The sequence below is a fragment of the Trachemys scripta genome, chromosome 8, assembly GCF_013100865.1.
Source record: "Trachemys scripta elegans isolate TJP31775 chromosome 8, CAS_Tse_1.0, whole genome shotgun sequence".
Classification (NCBI taxonomy): Eukaryota; Metazoa; Chordata; order Testudines; family Emydidae; genus Trachemys; species Trachemys scripta.
The window spans coordinates 22150422-22170623 of record NC_048305.1 but is presented as its reverse complement, the minus strand read 5'-3'; the positions used below and the strand labels follow the sequence as shown (position 1 = coordinate 22170623).

The 20202-nt window shown below is 40.8% G+C and overlaps 1 protein-coding gene across 4 annotated transcripts in view; it reads left to right on the top strand.

Annotated features, from left to right (window-relative positions):
• FBXO38 (F-box protein 38) overlaps positions 1-20095 on the top strand; it is a 35182-nt gene extending 15087 nt beyond the window's left edge. For 3 of the 4 annotated variants that reach the window (XM_034779307.1, XM_034779308.1, XM_034779310.1), the window contains 11 exons: positions 957-1176; positions 1925-2044; positions 3272-3451; positions 5464-6189; positions 11607-11707; positions 13871-13973; positions 15055-15221; positions 16586-16731; positions 17519-17622; positions 18077-18190; positions 19438-20095. In XM_034779307.1, coding sequence (XP_034635198.1) covers positions 957-1176; positions 1925-2044; positions 3272-3451; positions 5464-6189; positions 11607-11707; positions 13871-13973; positions 15055-15221; positions 16586-16731; positions 17519-17622; positions 18077-18190; positions 19438-19616 — 2160 coding nt within the window. In that variant the 3' untranslated portion in view covers positions 19617-20095. The remainder of the gene's footprint in view (positions 1-956; positions 1177-1924; positions 2045-3271; positions 3452-5463; positions 6190-11606; positions 11708-13870; positions 13974-15054; positions 15222-16585; positions 16732-17518; positions 17623-18076; positions 18191-19437) is intronic. The other variant, XM_034779309.1, reaches the window with a different exon arrangement.
• The last annotated feature ends 107 nt before the right edge of the window (positions 20096-20202 follow it).

Below are 20202 nucleotides of genomic sequence, written 5' to 3'. Positions count from 1 at the left end.
ACAGCAGTAGTGGTGGAATGTGGTACTAATGATTGAATATTTTGTTGTCCTCAGAAAAGAAGGTTTAGATGTACTGTCCGAATTTTTATTAGGGTTTTCATTGCTATTTTGGATATTTTTTTTTTATTTTTGTATTGAGAGAATTGCACATTGTACTAAGTATTCTTATGATTTTGTAGCATGGTAAATTTGTGGTACTATTCCTTCATGTATGTGAATACTTTCATATATAGATTCTCTGATTTTTGTCTCCCCTCCTCATTCCCTCCCTCCCTCTCCCTCCCCCCCCCCAAAACTGTTAAATGTCTTCTAATAACAATTTTCACAACTGTGGCAACGTACTAAATACTTCTTAATGATAAGATTATTCCAGAAACCTTTATATGTTTTTGTTTTTTACTAGAAAATCAACAATAGCATCATCTTAATATCTGTCCTCTGTCTAGGGCCCATCCTGCTCTGGACAGGAAATACAAACTCTTCTACTAGATTTTCTTTCATTTCTAGCTTCTCTGACCCTCTGACCTGTGCATTACAACTTCTTACCATAAGAGTGTGCTATTGAACTTTACATTTTTAATGCCAGTTTAAAAGAGGAAAGGGAAAGGTGTAAATTTGGCAACCAAATATGCAATCTGTGCAATGTAAGTACAGAAAGTTCTGTGAGCAGATTCTTCTCCATATCTACACCCATACTGCCCAACCACAAATATGAAAGTATTGATACAGTGGTTTTGTATCAATGTTAGGATAGGTTGTGGAGATTTGACATCAGTAATTTAGAGTATCAGAGGGGTAGCTGTGTTAGTCTGAATCTGTAAAAAGCAACAGAGGGTCCTGTGGCACCTTTGAGACTAACATGCTCCCAATACTTCTGTTAGTCTCAAAGGTGCCACAGGACCCTCTGTTGCTTTTTACAGTAATTTAGAATCTTTTTGTGTGTTTGTTTATTTCAGGGCTGTGCTCGTGTGGGCCTGAGTGCTGGCACAGGGATTGGTGTTTCATCTGCCCTAGTCAGTAATCAGAACTCCAACAATGATAACGACAACAACAACAACCACCAGAACAACAACCCCAACATCCATCACAACAACCATCAACACCCAAATGACCAGAACGAGGAGAACGAGCTGCGGCAAGATGGGCAGGTGGAAGAGCAGCAGATTGCAGCTGAGGGTAACCACTGATCTTTTGTGAGCCTCTGAAAGAAATGGTCATATTTTGCATTGCCATTTGCACAGGACTGTAGGCAAAAAGTGAATGTGTATTGAAAGACACTGTTTAACTCCATAGTTTGAAGGCTACCCTCTTTATCTCCTCTATTTAGTATCTATCCATAAGACGCAAACTTGATCTGCGTATTAAATCTAATGGTTGATCTATGCTATCATAACAAGAAGTCATTTAAAGATAAACAATAATATAGATACTAGCCCAGCAGTTTAAAGATTGCATACTGTACTGCTCCACAGAGAAATATTAATTTGTGATTTGAGCTCCCTTGGTCAGGGTTGGGATTGCATCACATTACTTTGTAGCATACCAGCCAGTTTACCCAGAAATGATACAAATGTTCTGGGGAAAGCAGCATAAAGACCTCAACCAGATGAACTTGTCATGGTAATGCAAGGAACCTTTTCAGGACAAAGAATGGAGAATCCTGAAGGAGCCACTTCCTTCAGCAAAACCAAGAGTATAGAATTGGGCCCGAATCCCCTAGAAGTTACAGAACCAATAATCTCTGAGAGGCTTCAGCATGACTCAGTGAGGACATAAGGCAATTACTGTTAGTGATATCACAGCACTACAGTGCCTCTCTGTGACTTCAGTGTGATTATCACTTGAAATCCTTCTACATATATTGAGCTATGTGCTTTGGCTTCTTTTTCTTGACGGTTGATTTTTATTGTCTTGATCTTTTTAGCACTGAATGATATGGAGGAAGTGGCACAGGATGATGGAGGGGCTGCAGGGGATGGTCAGAATGAGGCCTCTGCTCATAATCCAGCAGTTATTCCTATGGATGTTGACGAGGAGCAAGCAGGTAATTCTGATCCTGGAAAAGTAATCATTACTTCAAGATCCTTCGAGTTGCAAGATTCATTAGTTCAGTTTGACTCTATTCTGACTTGACTTTTCTTCAGCTAGGATATGTGAGACATTTGAATTAATAGCTCTGGTATGGTGGGATGCTGCAATAAACTTGTTGTGATTTATAGTCTGCTCTACAGTCCCCACTTTTCTGCAGTTCATTTGGTGAGGAAATATTTTTTTAAGGCCTAATTTTCATACTGCAGTGTAATGAGAGGGTCAGAAGGCATGAATATTCTTACTTGCTTTGCCTTGTTCCAGCCTTTGCATTTATGGTCTGCCTCCTCCCACTGCAGTTTATGGGCTCCTCCCCTTTGGTTGAGTTGTAGCCAGAGCATCTTGTATAAGCACTAATTTAAGTTGCATTAATGAGTCGCATCAGACAGTCTCAATTATTGATGCCAGCCATTTGCTTTACAGCACGTTGCACTGTAGATATGCCAACAGCTTAAAACAAAACCAGGGTGTCTGTTCACTGGAGTGTTTTTCCAAAAAGCTCCTGGAAATTTCATGCCGATGTTCATTTCTTGAATTATTCACAGGTACCATATACTGTGCCAGTTTGGTACAGCTAGTAGCACTCTGTCTCAACAGCCAGAAGCATGAGAGTTGAGCCCCTCAGAGAACATGGGTTTTCACTCAGTGTGGACACTCTGGGATGTTACTGATAGGAAGACTGCTGCACCACTAGGGGTCTTTTCTGCCCATCTTTGAGGGTTGCCTGGGTGGAAGTTTGACATCCCTGGATGCTCTTTCAAAAGGATTTGAGGATAATCCCAATGTCCTGCACTCCCAGTAACACAAATTCTAAGGGATGAGCACAAAATGCCTTTCAAATTAGGACCTCAGTTACTGCATTGTCAGTTTCTCACTGTTGTGGAAGATGCTTCTGGGATACTTTGAGTGTTTGGCGTATCATAGAAAACCAGTATTCTGGCCTATTGTGTCAGCCCTTTTTCTTTGATTGTTTTAAATGTGTTTTAATGGTGCATCTTTAAATCACTTTTGCAGCATTTGAGTTTTTATGCAGGATCCACATTAAGGAGTGTAGAGTTGGTCTTTCTATGGTATTCCCAAACTGTTGGAGAACTTCACCAGACGGGAACTATTGCATTATAACACTCTACAATCAGTGCTTGCCTTGCGTAAATGAACTGTCAGCATTCTTCTCCTGTTTTAGGACCCAGCGGCCTTCAGCCTATCGTAAAAGCTGCACCTATTACTGTCCATGACTCGGATAGTGAGGATGAAGAAGAGAACATGGGGTCCTCAAGAGCCTGCATTACTAACAGCATTGCACAGAGTTACTCTGATGGAGAAGAGAAAGTCAGAGATCCAGTGGAAACCAGAGAGCCGTCAGGTCTGAAAGATTTTGTATGGGTTGGCTTTATTAGTAAGGGCTGGATTACACTAGGCAAAGTCTCCTAATTTGGAGACTGAAGCTTAAAAGAGCCCATTTTGCTTCTTTTCCATGCCTCAGGAAACGACTAGTCATACAGATCCATTACAACCTAGAATGGAGCAGTAGGATACATCCCCATAATGCTGCATTCACATGTGTAAAATGGGGACATACAGCATAAATGCCAGAAGCATAGCTGCAGATTTTTGCAGGCACAGGACTGCTCATACATATTTGCAGGTACATTCATTGCATCAGTGGCTTACAGTAGACATCTGTACGTCCAGATTCGCAACTGTGTTGCTAATATGAACTCTCTTTCAAAGTGCCTACAGTCACATGTTGAAAAGCTATCAAGCAAATGCTTAGGGGAGGAGTAGGAAATGCTACTGCCTTCTAATGGATAATGTAGGCTTCCTGGGAATGTCCCAGAGAAAGTAGTCCAGATCCAGTCTTCTCTTTAAAGAGAATGTTATAGCTTAGGAATGAAGTGACTCCTCCCTTTTTTCATCTCTCAAGATCCTCTACTTTGGAACAAGGCTCATTATTGTTACTGTCATTGTTTGTATTACAGTAACACCCACAGGCTCCAATAAAGGCTGAGGCCAAGTTGTACAATGTGGAAAAACACAGCAAGAGACTGTCCCTTCCCTGAAGAGCTTATAGTCTAAATAGGCAAGACAGACAATGGATAGAAAGGGAAACTAAGGCACAGAGAGGTAAAGTAATTTGACAAAAGTCACAAGGTGGCTCCATGGCAGAGATGGAACTAAAACCCAGGTGCTTTATCCTGGGTCTGTGGTACCTCTCCAGAAAAACAGATGACTTTAATAACATTTCTGAAGTCTTCATCTGCTCATTCTGAGTAGGACATTGGTCCACGTGTGTACGCAACAGGAGGAAGTAAAAGTTGAATTACACTCTATATACAGGAAGCCAGATAATTGACATGAAGTACATATGGCCTGGTTCTTCTGGGACTTGTAGACTAGAAAGGGTTTAGCTAACTGAACAGTATAATAATAATCCTATATTGGATAGGGCTGAGTGGTGTGTTGGCTTAATGTACTCTACTAGCCTTTCATTTCTGCAGATCTGAGCGCACATCAGCCTTAGTTCAGAAGTGAGATTGAATTTGGTGGCTTCACACTAGTAGTTGGTGTGTATCTGCATCTCAAAATTGTTAGTGATTTAGTACTTTTTGACAGGACTAGTAGTTCCAACTCAAAGGAAGTCCCAGGCAAGCTACAGTGTAGCAATGAGGTCAGGGACCCAGAGTTGAAATAGCAGGGGATAGCTACAAGTTAGAATTAAGATACGTTTGGAGAGCTGTTTGCAGAAGCTTTCCCAGTGATACCAGTGCCGTTGGGAGCTGTCTAGTCTAGTACACTGAGCAAGGGGCTGGGAGCTAGATATTTCTGAACTTTAATGCTGGTTTTGACATTGACTCTGTCTCTATCCCTCTGTAAAATGGGAATACAACTTATCTACCATACCTCATATGTAGGTGTGTAAATTAATGATTGCACAGTGCTTTGAAAGTCTGAAGCACTATCCGTTCTAAGTTGTCATTTATTCCCTTATTTTCAAGAGAACTAAGAATTGCTAAAAATACATTCCCATATCATGTTCTTGCACATTGGGCTTTTTAACCATTGAGCTGCTTCCAGAAAGCCCTAGACACATCCAGCAAATGTGTATCTCCTGATGTGCCTGGTACATCAGTTGAGGTGAGCAGCTCCAGGACATTAGAGAGATTCAGCTGCCGATGGGATAAGTGTTAACTTCCCACAACTTCAGAATAAGTCCTAATTCAGAATTTTGGTTCCTCACTGACCTCCCCACTGCCTTTGCGGCTGAGCTCCTGGCTGTCCTACAGCGTACTATTCTGCATGTTGTCCATATGCGTTTATTGAAACCTTGCATTCGCTTGCTTTATTGTTCTTTCATGCTTAATGTTACTGTATCAGCAGTGAGCGGTAAAGGCAAGACTCCATTGCGGAAGAGGTGCAATGCCAACCAAGTGGGCCAGGTGAAGCAATTCCATGCTGAGGAGAGCAGCTGTGAGAAAGGCTGTCAAGTGACCAGTGAGCAGATTAAAGCAGATATGAAAGCAGCCAGCGACATGCCTGAAAGGAATAAAATCAAAGATTCGTACCCAGGTTGCGCTAATGCTGCTGGATCGACAGGGACCTCCAACTCTTGCAGTGCTGCTTCTTCAAGCCCTGATTGTGCAAGGACAGCTAATAGCCACTCTGCTGGCACCAGTCCGACAATTGCAGATGAATCCAGGCAGTGTGTCTGCTCCCCTTGTAAGAGCGAAGGCTCCAATGAGAGAGACAGTGAGGAGGGTGCCATTTGCTCCAGGTGCTCCTGCTATAGGCAGCAGGAGCCACAAAGGAGGATTAGTGGGTGCTCTGATGGGGAGTGCCCGTCCACTAGTGGCGCCTGCACTCGGAATGGACCAAATAGCACTGGGTCAGATTTTTCACTTAGGACGGTGCCAAACTGTGGGTCTCCAGGAGAGGCAAACACCGAAAGAACTAATGGGAATGTCTGTGGGATTGCTGGTGAGGAGGAGGGCGCTGGCTCACAGCCAGGGAACTATGAAATGGAGTATAATGAAGATTATCCCCGCCGGCCTCTAACAAGAGCCAGAAGCAAACTGTCCCATGTACCTCTGTTGTCTGAATCAGGTATGGCCTACACTTGTATATTTTACTTCAGAGTTACTATTTCATACTAAAGCAGCAACTATCAAATAAAAGAAGCATCCATATTTTAATAACTCAATAATTCTGCATGCTTGTAAATAAAAAGTTTTATTGATTGACAGACGAGCCAGAGAGTTGAAATTACTGATTTATCAGTTTCATAGCTGCTTATGGTCACACACATCTTTCTGTAAGCGTGACCATGATCTCCATATTCTCTCATATGTTTTCATGTGTGTCATGCATATATGGTAAGGTTGGAACAATGATGGATTTAGAATTTTGTAAAACACTTACAACATTTTTGACAACTCGTCTTGGTGTTCTGTCTTTATAAGCTATTATTCACTGAAACATAAGAATTGCTCTCCCATTCAAGAATTTCTTCTGTGAAAGAGGAAGCAGGGGTGCTCAACTCTTTGCCAGAGGAAAAAAGTTGATGAAATAATTGTGATAATTTATCAGCCAGTAAGGCAAAAAAAATGTAATTATTACCCAATCTTAGTAGTATACAACTGCATAATGGATCCCACTTCCAATTGCTGAGGCATGAATAAAAGACTTGAAAAATGCATTTCTCATGAAACAGTTTGCACAATATCCAGAATGCTAAAAGAACCCATCTAAAGAGATGGAACAAAGACTAAAATTTGGGATGGAGGGAGGACTGACCCTTGGGGAACACCACTAGTTACCCCTCTCCATTCTGAGAATTTACCATTAATTCCTACCCTTTGTTCCCTGTCTTTTAACCAGTTCTCAATCCATGAAAGGACCTTCCCTTTTATCCCATGGCAGCTTAATTTACATAAGAGCCTTTGGTGAGGGACCTTGTCAAATGCTTTCTGAAAATCTAAGTACACTATGTCCACTGGATCCCCCTTGTCCACATGTTTGTTGACCTCTTCAAAGAATTCTAATAGATTAGTAAAACACGATTTCCCTTTACAGAAACCATGTTGACTATTGTTCAACAGTTTGTTTTTCTATGTGTCGGACAATTTTATTCTTAACTATTGTTTCGACTAATTTGTCCGGTACAGATGTTAGACTTACCGGTCTGTAATTGCCGGGATCACCTCTAGAGCCCTTTTTAAATATTGGCGTTACATTAGCTAACTTCCAGTCATTGGGTACAGAAGCCGATTTAAAGGACAGGTTACAAACCTTAGTTAACAGGCGCCCATGCAGCTTGCAGGGATTTCACTTTAGTCACTGTACCTTTTAACTTCTGTTTAACTAACCCCCTCATTTTTGCATAGTTCCCCCTTTTGAAATTAAATGCCACAGTGTTGGGCTGTTGAGATGTTCTTCCCACCATAGGGATGTTGAATGCTATTGTATTATGTTCACTATTTACATAATACAATAGTGCATAATACAATCCTTGTGCAGTGTTTGCCCACTCTGAAGCATTAGGTGTTGGCTAATGCTGAAGGCAGACTCTGTCTTGATGTACCAGGCTACATCCTCACTACGGGGGAGGGGAGGGTCGATTTAAGATACACAAATTCAGCTACGTGAATAGCGTAGCTGAATTCGATGTATTGGAGCCGACTTACCCTGCTGTGAGGACGGCAGCAAATCAACCTCCGGGGCTCCCCCCGTCGACGGCGCTTACTCCTACCTCCGCTGGTGGAGTAGAAGCATCGATTCGGGGATCGATTGTCACATCCCGACGAGATGCGATAATTCGATCCCCGAGAGATCGATTTCTACCCGCCAATTCAGGCGGGTAGTGTAGACCTGCCCCCAGTCTAATCTGGTGTGGCCCAGTCCCAGATTCATGCTGTGTATGCCTGGATATATACAACAGAGAGGCTCCATCTCTCTAGCCATTATAGTCTACTTCCCTCCTCTTCCCCCATGCTGGAATGTAATATTCATTTACACTCAATGCAAAACTTGAAAATGGTTTGTTACAAAACTAAAGAGATTTTCCTGTAATTGGTTTGAATAAATGCATTGAGATTCATGGCTCTTTATTGTTTTGCCTGTGAGTTCCAGAACAAAGTGACGTGGTTTTTGGCTTTTGTAACAAACTTTTATTTATGATAGTGAATCTTCTATAATTGTTTGTCTTGAGTAATTGTTTAACATTATCTCAGACATTCAAGTTTTAACTTTTTCTATTGCTTATATGGTAAAGAGTGAAATAATCATAAAAATAATTACTAATACCGCAGATAAGTTGGCAAAAGGGGAAAAACCTATTGACGTGTATGATACTCTAATTACAGTAAAAAGCATCAAGCAAAACTGGGTTTGTCATTTAATAAGCATTTTATTTGAAGCTTGTCTTAGGTTTAATTTATAGCTAAAGGCAGCATTTTGGAATTACATCCATGGTGAGCCCTTTGAAGAAGAGATCTTTGCCTAGATCTGTACTGTGCACAATTCAACATACATTTGGGATGTTTTTTTTTTGTATTACAATAATTGAATATATCCCTGGTCACATATGCTATATGTCCTGTCATGAAATCACACTGGATGATGGTACATATGTACAATGAATTGCTTATTCCAATTGTAGAATACATTTTTTCATTGTTATATTTCATCTCCCACAACTATGGATCTTCTAGAAGAGGATCCTGAATGCTGCAGGCTCAGTTAAAGTCTGAGTGGCAATTGTAACTCAAACTCCTAGCCTTTGAGTTTGTCTCAGCTGTAACATTATCAAACAGTTTTTTGTGTTCAATTTCCTTTTTTGTTTTTTAATGTCAGTAAAACTTTCCTTGACATCGTCTCAGTGTCATAACATCATGTCCACAGACTTGCATTGGTATCACCGTGAGAACTTTGTAACAGTGCCAAGGTGATGTTGTGGAAAAAGTCACCCACGCATCATTTTTGATCAGAGACTCAGCCTGAGGCCCGTTTATTGATTACACACCAACACGTTGGGGGCAGCAGTTATCGGAACTGCTCCCCCGAAGCAAAGCATACAGGAGCTTTTAAAGCTTAAAACCACAAACCAATTACACACACTTGAGTAATAATGTCCTTATTTGGAATTAATACAGGTTAAGGGTTAGGGTCTTTTCGGTACTTTCCAGCACCCTTTTGCAACCTTGCCTTGTATGGATATAATTGAATTAAGGTCTCCTTGGTACTTTCCTTGCTGCAACTTTGCCTTTTATGGGGTGCTGTTACAAAATGCCCCTCATGGGATACAGTAACACAATGGGGTAGTTACACAATAAGTATGGGGGGGGCATGAGTTACATTTATAATTGCTTCACACAAGCGGTTATTATATTTCAAAAGCAATAGGCACATATTGCAAATAGTTTTTGCTTCTGGTGCTTTCTATCGCCTCCCCTGGCCCTCCTGTCCCAACTTCTCCCTTTATCACAGCGGTTATGGAACACAACTCTTAGTTTGGTTTAGGCTTTGGGCCTGCTAGCCACCAGGCGGGCCCAGGCCAAGCAAGCAAAGGCCTAGACCATTAGGGCTAGCCTAATTTTCCCCCCACAGTGAATAGAGAGAAAGCATTGTCACAAAAGGGTAACTTACAGGCCATCCTCATTAGCAGGTTATCCAACTTTAGGGGACACTCTCAAGATTAGTCAGTTAAAAATCTGTGCCTCTGTAAATGTTAAATTCATCTCTTCATAGTATCCTGAAAGTAGCTTCATTGTTTTTCCTAAATGAAGGAGGCAGTGGAACATTATTAGATTAAAGAAAATCTAACTGACTTTGACCTATAATATTAAAGTGGTGCCTAGGTTCCCCCACCACCACCACCACCTCTGATTTTAGGAGTCATATTAACTATTTGTCCACATTCTGCCACCTTCAGTTCTTATTGGCTTTACTGTTGTAGGCAGGCAGTGAAGTAAAATTTACACATGTCCCGTTCTCCTGAAACGTAGAAACATATGAATTGCCAGAATGGATCAGACCTGGGGTCCATTTAGTCCAGTGTCCTGTCTCAACAGTGGCCAGCACAGACACTGCAGAGAAAGGTACAAGAACCATGGAATAGGCAGATGTGGGATAATCTGCCTTTCCTCCTCCCCATATTAGTTCTCATCCTGATCTAATAGTTAGGTATTGATTTAAACCCTGAAGCATAAGGTATAAGCTCCATTTTGAAATTTGTTAGCTTTAGCAGTTATAACCCTTATAACATTCTTGTCATCCATATAAATGTGCAATTCTTTTTCGAATCTTGCCAAGTTCTTGGCTGCAACAAATACCACAGTTTAATTGTGTTTTGTGAAAAATGCTTTTATCAGTTTTGAATTTGCTACCCATTAATTTCATGCAGTGTCTCGTTCTTGTGTTTTGAGGCAGACGCTCCTGATCTACCTTCTCTAGACCGTTCATTATGTTATATACTTTTATCATGTTCCGTCGTCTTGGTCTCCTTTTTCAAGTAAACAATCCTGCTTGTCTAGTCATCTTTCTCCAAGCCCTTCTAATTCTGCAATATCCCTTTTTGAGAGGACTCTTGTAAATATCACTTTCCTGGAGATATGCAGGCCTGGGAAAACACTAAACTTGAGAGTATCTGGGAACAAAAACTCAAATATTTGGCCTCTTTGGCTTGACAGCATCCCTTTTAAACTTCCCATCCATTTCAAAATATCAAAGGGTATTTCATCCTCAGTGAAATATTAATCTGTTTTACTTAACTATCTCACAGGGATGTTGAAAAACAGAATTAATTCTTTAGAAGGTATTTAATCCTGGGATGGAAGGTGCTATAGAAGTGCCAAGTGATGGTAGGGTCATTTGTTATTACTGTGTCCCTGCAAAACCTTGAATTTTAAATTGCAGAGAGAAACCTGCCAAAGTGTGAGGTCAGTGTTTCCTCTGAAATAGTTGTCACTACTAAAACAGCGTAGGAAGCTGCTGGGCTCCAGACTCTGCGTTGTGTTAGTGTCATCTGCAGCATCAGAGATGTGGCCAGGAAAATGAGGTGGGAGCAAGCTTTCAAATAGTTTGTTGATTTGTACAGTTAGTATTGAAAAGCCTATTAAGGTTCTTTTTATTTTCCAAAAATTTCCAGTTCTGTGTGGGGAGTGGCACATGGTCTAGTTGTTACAGCAGACGACTGGGATGTAGGGTTTTAAACCTGGCTCTGCTGCTGTTTCCGTGTAAGACATTGGACAAGTGATTTCCGCATCCTTGCCTGTGAAATGGGGAATTATATTTACTTTTTTCATTTGAAAAGACTTGGACATTACATCTGAAAGTGGTGGTGTTGCAGTCGATGGGTTATGACCCCAGTTGCTAGACTAGAGTGGTCCAGTGACTACACTAGTGGGGCTAGAGCAGATGAGGCTACTGGAGGTCCAATTAGGAAATGCTTCTGCTTTTCTCCTGGCTGTAGCTTAGTACAGAGGAAAGACTTTACTTTAATTTTCCCTTTTTGTTTTTTCCAGAAGTGGCCAAGCCGAAGCCTCGACAAACAATGAAGCGGAAAAGGACCGCTGACAAGTCAACAAGCACTAGTGATCCTGTTATTGAGGATGACCATGTTCAGGTGAGGCCTCTTTCGCCATCTGCCACAGGTTCCCAACCAAGAGGCTTTATGAACATATGTCTCACTACAGGCTTGTTTTCACTGTAGGGCTCAGATTATAAATTGAGTTTGGTCCCTATCTCAAGTCCCATCAACACACACACATCCTTAACTCAAGTGCAGTGGTGCTTGTAACTCAAGTTGACTGGCCTGAGATGGAGTATACGCTAAATCTCAAGTTAACACAACTCATCAGCTGCCCACACAACTGCTTTGTAGTGTGGACTCAGGATAGAGTGCTTCTATCCCTCCAGTGTCTTCCCACAGTTCCTCCCATATGCCCAGAAAGGACAGACAAGTTCTCCCACAATTCACTGGGAAAGCATTCATAGAGCAGTTCAGCTTACTGTAGCGTTAAGAACCATGGGATGGTGCTGCCCATGAGTGGGGACAGTACCAGGGTGGACACAGTAGCTCAAGTGTTATTTTGTAATGTGACTGCTCTTACTCAACCTAGACTAACCAGAAGAATAAATTGAGTGTAGATAAACTTGTTAATAACTCTGTCACAAAGATGTAGCTTAAGGATACATCTATACTACATGCTTCTTTCAGCAGCATATAGTGTACACACTCAGCCCCCTTAGCACGGGCATAAATAGCAGGGTAGCCGGTGAGGCACAACTTAGGCAAGTAAAGGCATGCCTGAAGGGTGCAGGTACGTATACAAGTACATACCCTACACGGCTCTCTACTCGCTGAAGCCACACCTCCCCATCTATACTCTATTTTTAGCAGTCTAGTGTCCCACTGCCTCCCCTGAGCTGGAGTCTTTCCCTGCTGCAGAAAAAGACTGCAGCAATGGGGAAAACCTCAGGCAGCTCCCCGCTGCTGGATCCTGTCCCCTTAGCAGGGAAAGGCTCTGGCAGTGGGGTTTCTCCATTGCCTCACCCCTGCCAGAGCCTTTTCCTGCTTCAGTGAAAGGTTCCAGCAGTAGGGAGCTGCTGAAGGTTTTCCCTGTTGCCCGAATCTCACCGACACGTATAGTTACATGTCACAGTATGGACGCAGACATGTACACTACACTCCTCTGACTCTGGTGTGTTGTGTAGACATAGCCTCAATGTGCTTTCTTATTTCCTCTATTTTATAACTAGAGGTTCTGTAAAGGGCATAGAAGTTACTTCTGAGTATGAGAGTTGTTCCTTTCAAAATAGGCTCTGTTTTAAAACAACACTTTACATTGAAAGTCATTTTTTGTTCATTCTGCAGTTAAAATTTTAATACATTAGATCACTACAACTGAAAAGTAACCAAAAACCTACTTTCTCTATTTTTCCGGTATGCTTACTTTGTGCATTTGACAGCACTTTGTATGTCATCTGTCTGCCAAACAGATTCTTCCTTGCTAGAAAGGTCATTACAAAATTTGCTGGATGTCTTTTTTAAATTCAAGTTGTCTTCCCTTAATTGTATATTGTTAGTGCCCTTCTCCCAGTCCCTGCAGTGTTAAAAGTGACTCTGCTCGTGTCCCTTGAGATATCAGAGTTTACATTTGCTTTTTCTTTAGTTCCCTAACACTAATGTCAGATGTACCGGACTGCATGAGCTTCAGAGACTAAATTTTCTTCTCACCATCTGAAGTTTTCCTCTTAGAGGCACCTTGATGAAAGGTAGTGTATATGGGAATGTCACACTGTGATTCTCTGTACCATACCTTTCTGTATTTAAACAGAAGAATAAGGCTCCACAACTGTCAGTCCCAAGTCAGCCCAGTATTTAGAATTTGGCTCTAAAGCATAAATAAGTTTTTAGATTGTTTGTGAGAGATAATACAGTGAGATTTTGAGTAGTAGGGAACTTGAGGTATTTTCTGTCAAGTCAATGCTGCTTATAGGAATTGTGTATTGACACTTTATGGGTCTGAAAAATCACTTATTTTTAACTCATTTTGTAACAGTGCTGATCAGCAACACAAGTCCTGCTTTTCCCTTGCCAATCTGTTCTGGCCAGAGGCCATGACCACATTGGACAGTGTCCCAGAATAAATTTTCTCCTAGCATATTTACAACAGAGCTGCTTTTCCCATTTTTGGCACGATTTTTTATTTCTATTGAGACTTAATCCTTTAAATTAATTTTGTATTAATCCTATCCTGTGGATTATTTTTTAAATCTTCACCAGGTGCTGAGTTTGAAATCCAAAAACCTTGTTGGAATCACATTAACCAATTGTGGAATAACGGACCTGATCCTGAAAGATTGCCCCAAAATGATGTTCATCCATGGTATGTTATTAATGTCATTGGGACTCATAGCCAAGCCAAGTCTTCCATTCTGTTTTTCCCCAAGAGTTTGCCACCTTTTCTATCCACGCTGAAAATACTAGAGACATTTTAAAATATTCTCTTAGGAACTATCCACCAGCCTTTTGCTTACTCTGTATTCATCAGCAGCTAAGCTACATGTCAGTTTTACTCAGAACAATGAATAGCTGTAGGAAGCATAATGAAACATGTCATGGCTTCTCAGTTTCGGAGTTCCTTATTTCTCTAGCTGTAATAGATTTAATAAAGGTTAACACATAAAACAAACAAACAGTATTAAATAACAATCATAAGGAGAGACCTGTTCAGTAGACAAACTTGGAGTTAATCAGATAACTGAAAGTTGACTAAATGAATGTAGAGTGTTTTGTTTTCCCTTTCACTTCTTCCTAGTTCCATATAGCTCTCCCTGCAGTTATTTATCTTACACAATAGTGTTTCCTTCTTGAAGTGCTGATGAATGAGAAAAATCTGTATTGACTAATGGCACTTTGAGTATATTATGTGCCGCATTCCAGTCTTCTCTGATTAGTTCTCCCTAAATCATCAGGTCAGTTGTTCTGTTTTCTTCAACATCTACAATCAGTAATAGTGTTGTCTTGTCTGAATTGGTGGCTCTTTCACCAGTCTCCATGAAGTCAAATAAAACAGGAACGTGTTTAATTGCAGAGATTAGGTTTATCTCACAAGGCTAATCAAAGTGCACATTTTATTTTAACTAATCAGCTAAGTACCGATGATCCGGACATGACAGCAAGGAGGAGAACTATATTATCCCAGTATATCGTGCTTTGCCTTCCTCCATATTACAGGTGGTGATGTGATGCCATGATTAGAGGTAGAACTCTAAAATCAGATTTTTTATTAAGTCTATTAGCTGTGCACACACCCTTCAGTAACTGCCCTTTACATCTATATGACTCATCTGCCTTATGTACCAAACAGTCTGCTTTTGGAGATCCCCTTAGGAAAATTCAAAGGCCTTTTATGTAGTATCTTGTTTGCTGCTGTTTTTATAGTTTTATTCATTTGTAATTTGTAGCTACGAGATGCCGTGTACTAAAGCATTTAAAAGTAGAGAATGCACCGATTGTCAATCGATTTGACTATGCCCAGTGCAAGAAATTAAACATGGATCAGGTACTAGATCAGATACTGAGGATGCCACCAGAGAGAAACCGGATCATTTACCTTCGTCCAATGCAGCAGGTAGTTTTCATTTAACCAAGACAAACTTTGAAGCTGTGTTCTTATTCTTTCATCTATGTTTGCTTTATTATTTCTACTTACTGCAAGATAAAGAAGTGTGAGCATTACAGGAAACTCATTCTCCTAAGACCATACCACCAGCAGCTGCTTTCCTTTTTAATGCTTTCATTGCAAGATTTGAACGTCACTGCTAAGCATTAACTAGTGAATTTGTTACTGTCAAGTACTGTCTCCAACGCTAAGTTCATTGCATTAGAAGACTATACGTCAACTAAGTAAGGTGCTGAATTAATGCTGTACTAGTAACTAGAGGTTACATAATATACTGCAAAATCAACTACTCTTTATATACACCTCTACCCCAATATAACGCGAATTCGGATATAACGCGGTTAAGCAGTGTTCCGGGGGGCGGGGTTGCACACTGCGGCAGATCAAAGCAAGTTCGATATAACGCAGTTTCACCTATAAGGCAGTAAGATTTTTTGGCTCCCGAGGACAGCGTTATATCAGGGTAGAGGTGTAGTTGCATAGTCGTTTTCCTTTATGACTGGAAGTATGCCATAGGCCCTGTGTGTCTGGAATAGTTTGGTGACTACTCTGCCCTCTCAAGTTCAACACCTCTACTTAGCATTTATATACTGTTTTACATCATCAAAGCAGACTTGAACTAATCAATCTACCAATATTGCAAGGTAGTTAAAATAGTAGTATAACCTGTGTTTACATGTGGGGGAACCAGACCCAGAGAAGTTAAATGTCTTGCCCAAGGTCACAAAGTGAATAAATAGCAAAGCTAAGACTATAACTCAGAACTAGGTCTTTGATTAGTTCATGTGACCACGCTGCTTGCTTAGCAGGAGCACTCTGAATGTCAAATAATGTTCCCTCTTCTCCGTGGTGTCGGAATAGTGGAACATTGGTTGGTACAGAAGACTATATTCTGAAAAACTAGATCACTGTTTGCAATCCAGTTCTTGGTCGCAGTGTGGTGCATGATAACACGGTGTATAAAAAAACAAAAAAAACTTACACCAGGGCCACTTTCTGTAGGAATGAAGGCATCTTTGGCCACTGTGTTAATTAAACTAGTAACATGCAATTACTATATCAGACAGTTTTACTGATTTATTCCCTACAAATCCTGCAGTGCGGCATAAGGTGCATTGGCAAAGCTGTGCTATGAAAGTTGTATAGTGGGTCTTCCCACTATATTTTAACTCTTTGCTAACATTCATATTTTTTCTCCTTATACTTTGCTTCCCCCTAAAGTGGGGAGTATTGGTCAGATATATGCTGCTGTCTCTAAAATCACCTCTTCTCCTTTCTCTTGGTTGTAAGTCCCTGTCTGACTTTTTCCACAGGTCGACACATTGACTCTAGAGCAAAAGATATTTAGCGGTCCTTACCCATATCACATTTGCATAATTCATGAGTTCAGCAATCCTCCTAACGTCCGCAACAAGGTGCGCATTCGCAGCTGGATGGACACAATAGCAAACATTAACCAGTGAGTATCCATCTCTCAGTGCTGAGCCTATGGACTCAGTATATTATATTGGGCAGATAAAGGGATACCCTAACATGTGGGATCGCTAATGGTAAATGATGGGATGAGGAGAATTCAAATAATATTTAATAGTTCCTGCACTGGGTTGTTTTACATATGTAAAATAGTACAGTATTCTGTATCCATCTCTAATGGTACACTAACACAACTATAAACTGTAGTGTTTTGCATCTTTGCTTTAGAATGCTGTAGCATTCTCTTTAAGGGAGGCCAGGGGAATTTCTTCTAAACTTGTATCTCTCACTGTTAAGTTCATTTTTTTTAAAAAGAGAGACAGACAGACGCACGCAGACTGACTCTAGTAGATGAAACTTTAGTTTTGGGGGGCAATAGAAATAATGTGCAAGGTTTCTAGCAACAGGAAATTATATGTAGCAGCACCTGTCCACCATTTCAGACCAGGTTTCCTTTCTTCTTACATTTCCTTGGCAAGATTAAAGAGAGAGAATTTATTTAGTTCTAGTTCTGAAGGACAGTCCCCTACAAACAGGAGGCATCACAAACAGTTGTTTTACATGCAGCAGACATAGACGTGATCTTTTATCTAACCCCGTGTCACATGTAGTTGCACTCAGGAGCCAAGTGTGTATCTTACCAGTGTGTTTCTATAGATTCAGTCCTATTAAATCAGAGGTCATGTTGTTTCAGGGTTTCCAGTGTGATTCCTGTCCCTGTTTGTAACATTTCCCATTACTGCCACCTGTATTTTCTTCCTTCCTGTCTCCAGAGAGCTTATTAAATATGAGTTCTTCCCTGAAGCCACACGAACTGATGAAGACTTGAAGAAATACACCAAGTACCCTTGGGGGCGGGATATTTATACTCTAGAAGGTGAGTATTACGGAGGATTGGAGGCTAATCTGTTGCAAAAGCAAATTATTTTGTTTCCTCAAGAAGTTGCTGGGGAGAGGAAAAATAGCTGGGGTAAATACGCCTTCTGACTAAATACTGGAGGTCACCTGCACACCATGAGTTGAGACTGGCCCTTGTCTTGCTGCCCTCAAGCACTGCAGCAGTTGATGTGGAATTAAAAACTTAGTTGGGAAGTGTTTGAGATGATGGTGTGGAAATGAATAATAACTATCTCAGGAGATGACAGAGTCCTGGCTTGGACAGGTGTTGAATGGAGCATTCCTGGGCTGAGGAAGTTCTTTGCCTGTACCAGCATGGTATGCCTGCCTAATAAAACTGGATTCTTCCTGGTGAGATGAGAAGCACTGGCATTAAAAGGACAACAGTATTTCCCCCCAACAGATCTCACTATTTCCCTGTCTGTTTCTTTTAGGCATTGTGGATGGAGCCCCTTACTCTATGATTACAGATTTCCCTTGGCTGAGGTCGCTCCGAACAGCAGAGCCAAACAGCTATGCCAGATACGATTTTGAGGATGATGAGAGAAGTGAGTAATTGCTGCCTTAACATGTGGCTTGGATTCAGGCTGTGTCTTTTTAAAAAATAATTTTCTAAACTTTGCATGAGGTATTGGGCATGGAGCTGTTTCTGCACCTCAGAGACATGGGGAACCCCTCGCACTAGGTATTTCCAGACAGCTGGTTCTGCCAATTCAAAACCCCCAGTAGGTGTTAAGGGGACAAAGTCTGGCCCTCGGTCTGGAAATAAGTTTATCATCAGTTATGGAAAAGAAGGTTAATCCAACCATAATGAAGACCATTTAACAAAATACAGTGACTCATAGATGCATGACTTTACTTTATAACATGGACACATGGGAAAAGATCACCCTGTTTTACTTTGTACGAAATGCATTTTAAGGCATCTATAAAATATGTATAGTTAAATGACTTGGCATTTTTTGACAGCCAGATAATCTGTGGTCTGTCTTCAGCAAGTTCCTGCGTTCTCTGGTGCCATATCATTGGCAAAACTGATTCACCTGATAAATCTTAATAGTCTGAATCAAAGTAGATCTGTATTATTTTTAACTGAACAATGAGAAGACACCTTTTAACATCTGGTTGTACATCTACAAAAAATTCAAAATTGAGGCTGTAACTTCATCCTTAATTTGCCCCTGTTGTCTAGACATTTCAAAATACATGATTTTACACCATGATCTACAACATCTAGGCACCTTAGGGTAAGTTGTTAATAAAACCTAGCTTGGATAGCGCTTTTCATCAGTAGATCTGAAAGTGCTTTACAAAGGTGGTCAGTATTATTTCCATTTTACTTCTCCAACCCCTCAGAGAAACTGAGGCACAGAAAGGGAAAGTGACTTGCCCAAGTAGGCCAGTGGTAGACTTGGATATTGAACCCAGTCTCCTAGGTCCCAGTCCAGTGCTCTAGTCACTAGGCTAAGGCCAGAGTTTAACTGCAGTAGCATTTGTGATTGTTTTTCTACTAAACAGGAGTTCCTGTACAAAAGTTCAATCTTAAAACAATTGAGACATTGGGGGTTTTCAGTCAAAAAGAAAAACCCCAGACACAATTTCTTCTTCTTATGCCTGACTAATGGTTCTTAGACTTTCATGCCCAAAGGGACATTTTCTCTGTACATGTTTTACTTTCCAGGAAAAGGTTCTGTACATTCTGATTATTAGTTCTAATACAGAGATTGCTCAATTTGTGATTGTCTTAATCGAAAAGCATTTCATTTTTATTTCATTCTTGCTATACCTTTCATAGCAACTATCTATGCTCCCCGGAGGAAAGGACAGCTATCTGCAGACATCTGCATGGAAACAATAGGCGAGGAGATCTCAGAACTGCGCCAGATGAAAAAAGGTGTTTTTCAGCGGGTGGTGGCGATCTTCATTCATTACTGTGATGTCAATGGCGAACCGGTAGAGGATGATTACATTTGATTGGATCCCCCAGCGAATCCCTGGCCCTTCCTCACTTCCAGTTGGCACTGCCAGCAAAGAAAGCAGATGGATCCATTCCTACTGCCTTAGTACACTAAGGTGTCTTGGAAATTGTGTACTTCGCAGTTGGCCTGACTCAGTTTGGTATAGAATATGTAGTAAATGTATAATGAAATATAAAAATTGTATACTAAGGTTTGTACATAGAGGAAACAAAAATATTCCTAAAGCTGAGACTTTATTTCATATGTTTATACAATTTAATTTAAATTCCATTTTAATGAAGGCGAACCATTGGGACAAGGTGAAAAAGTTTGAATTTCTTAGCCCATACAATTCATAGCAGTACATTTTTTTTGTTTGTTACAAACATAACCCCATTTGCTGTGTTCAAAAGAGTCATTGGAGTCTCTCTTAATCTGTGCCTTTTTCTTCTTGAGCATCTAAGAGTCCAGTCCGAGTAAATCTGTTGAACACAGTCTGTGTGTCTTGTGTGCATTTTTGGGAGCTTGGGGAGGAACTAACTCAAAGGGGCTGCAAAGAAGGGCAAAAGCTGAAAGGGAGCAGCCATGTCACTGATCCATAG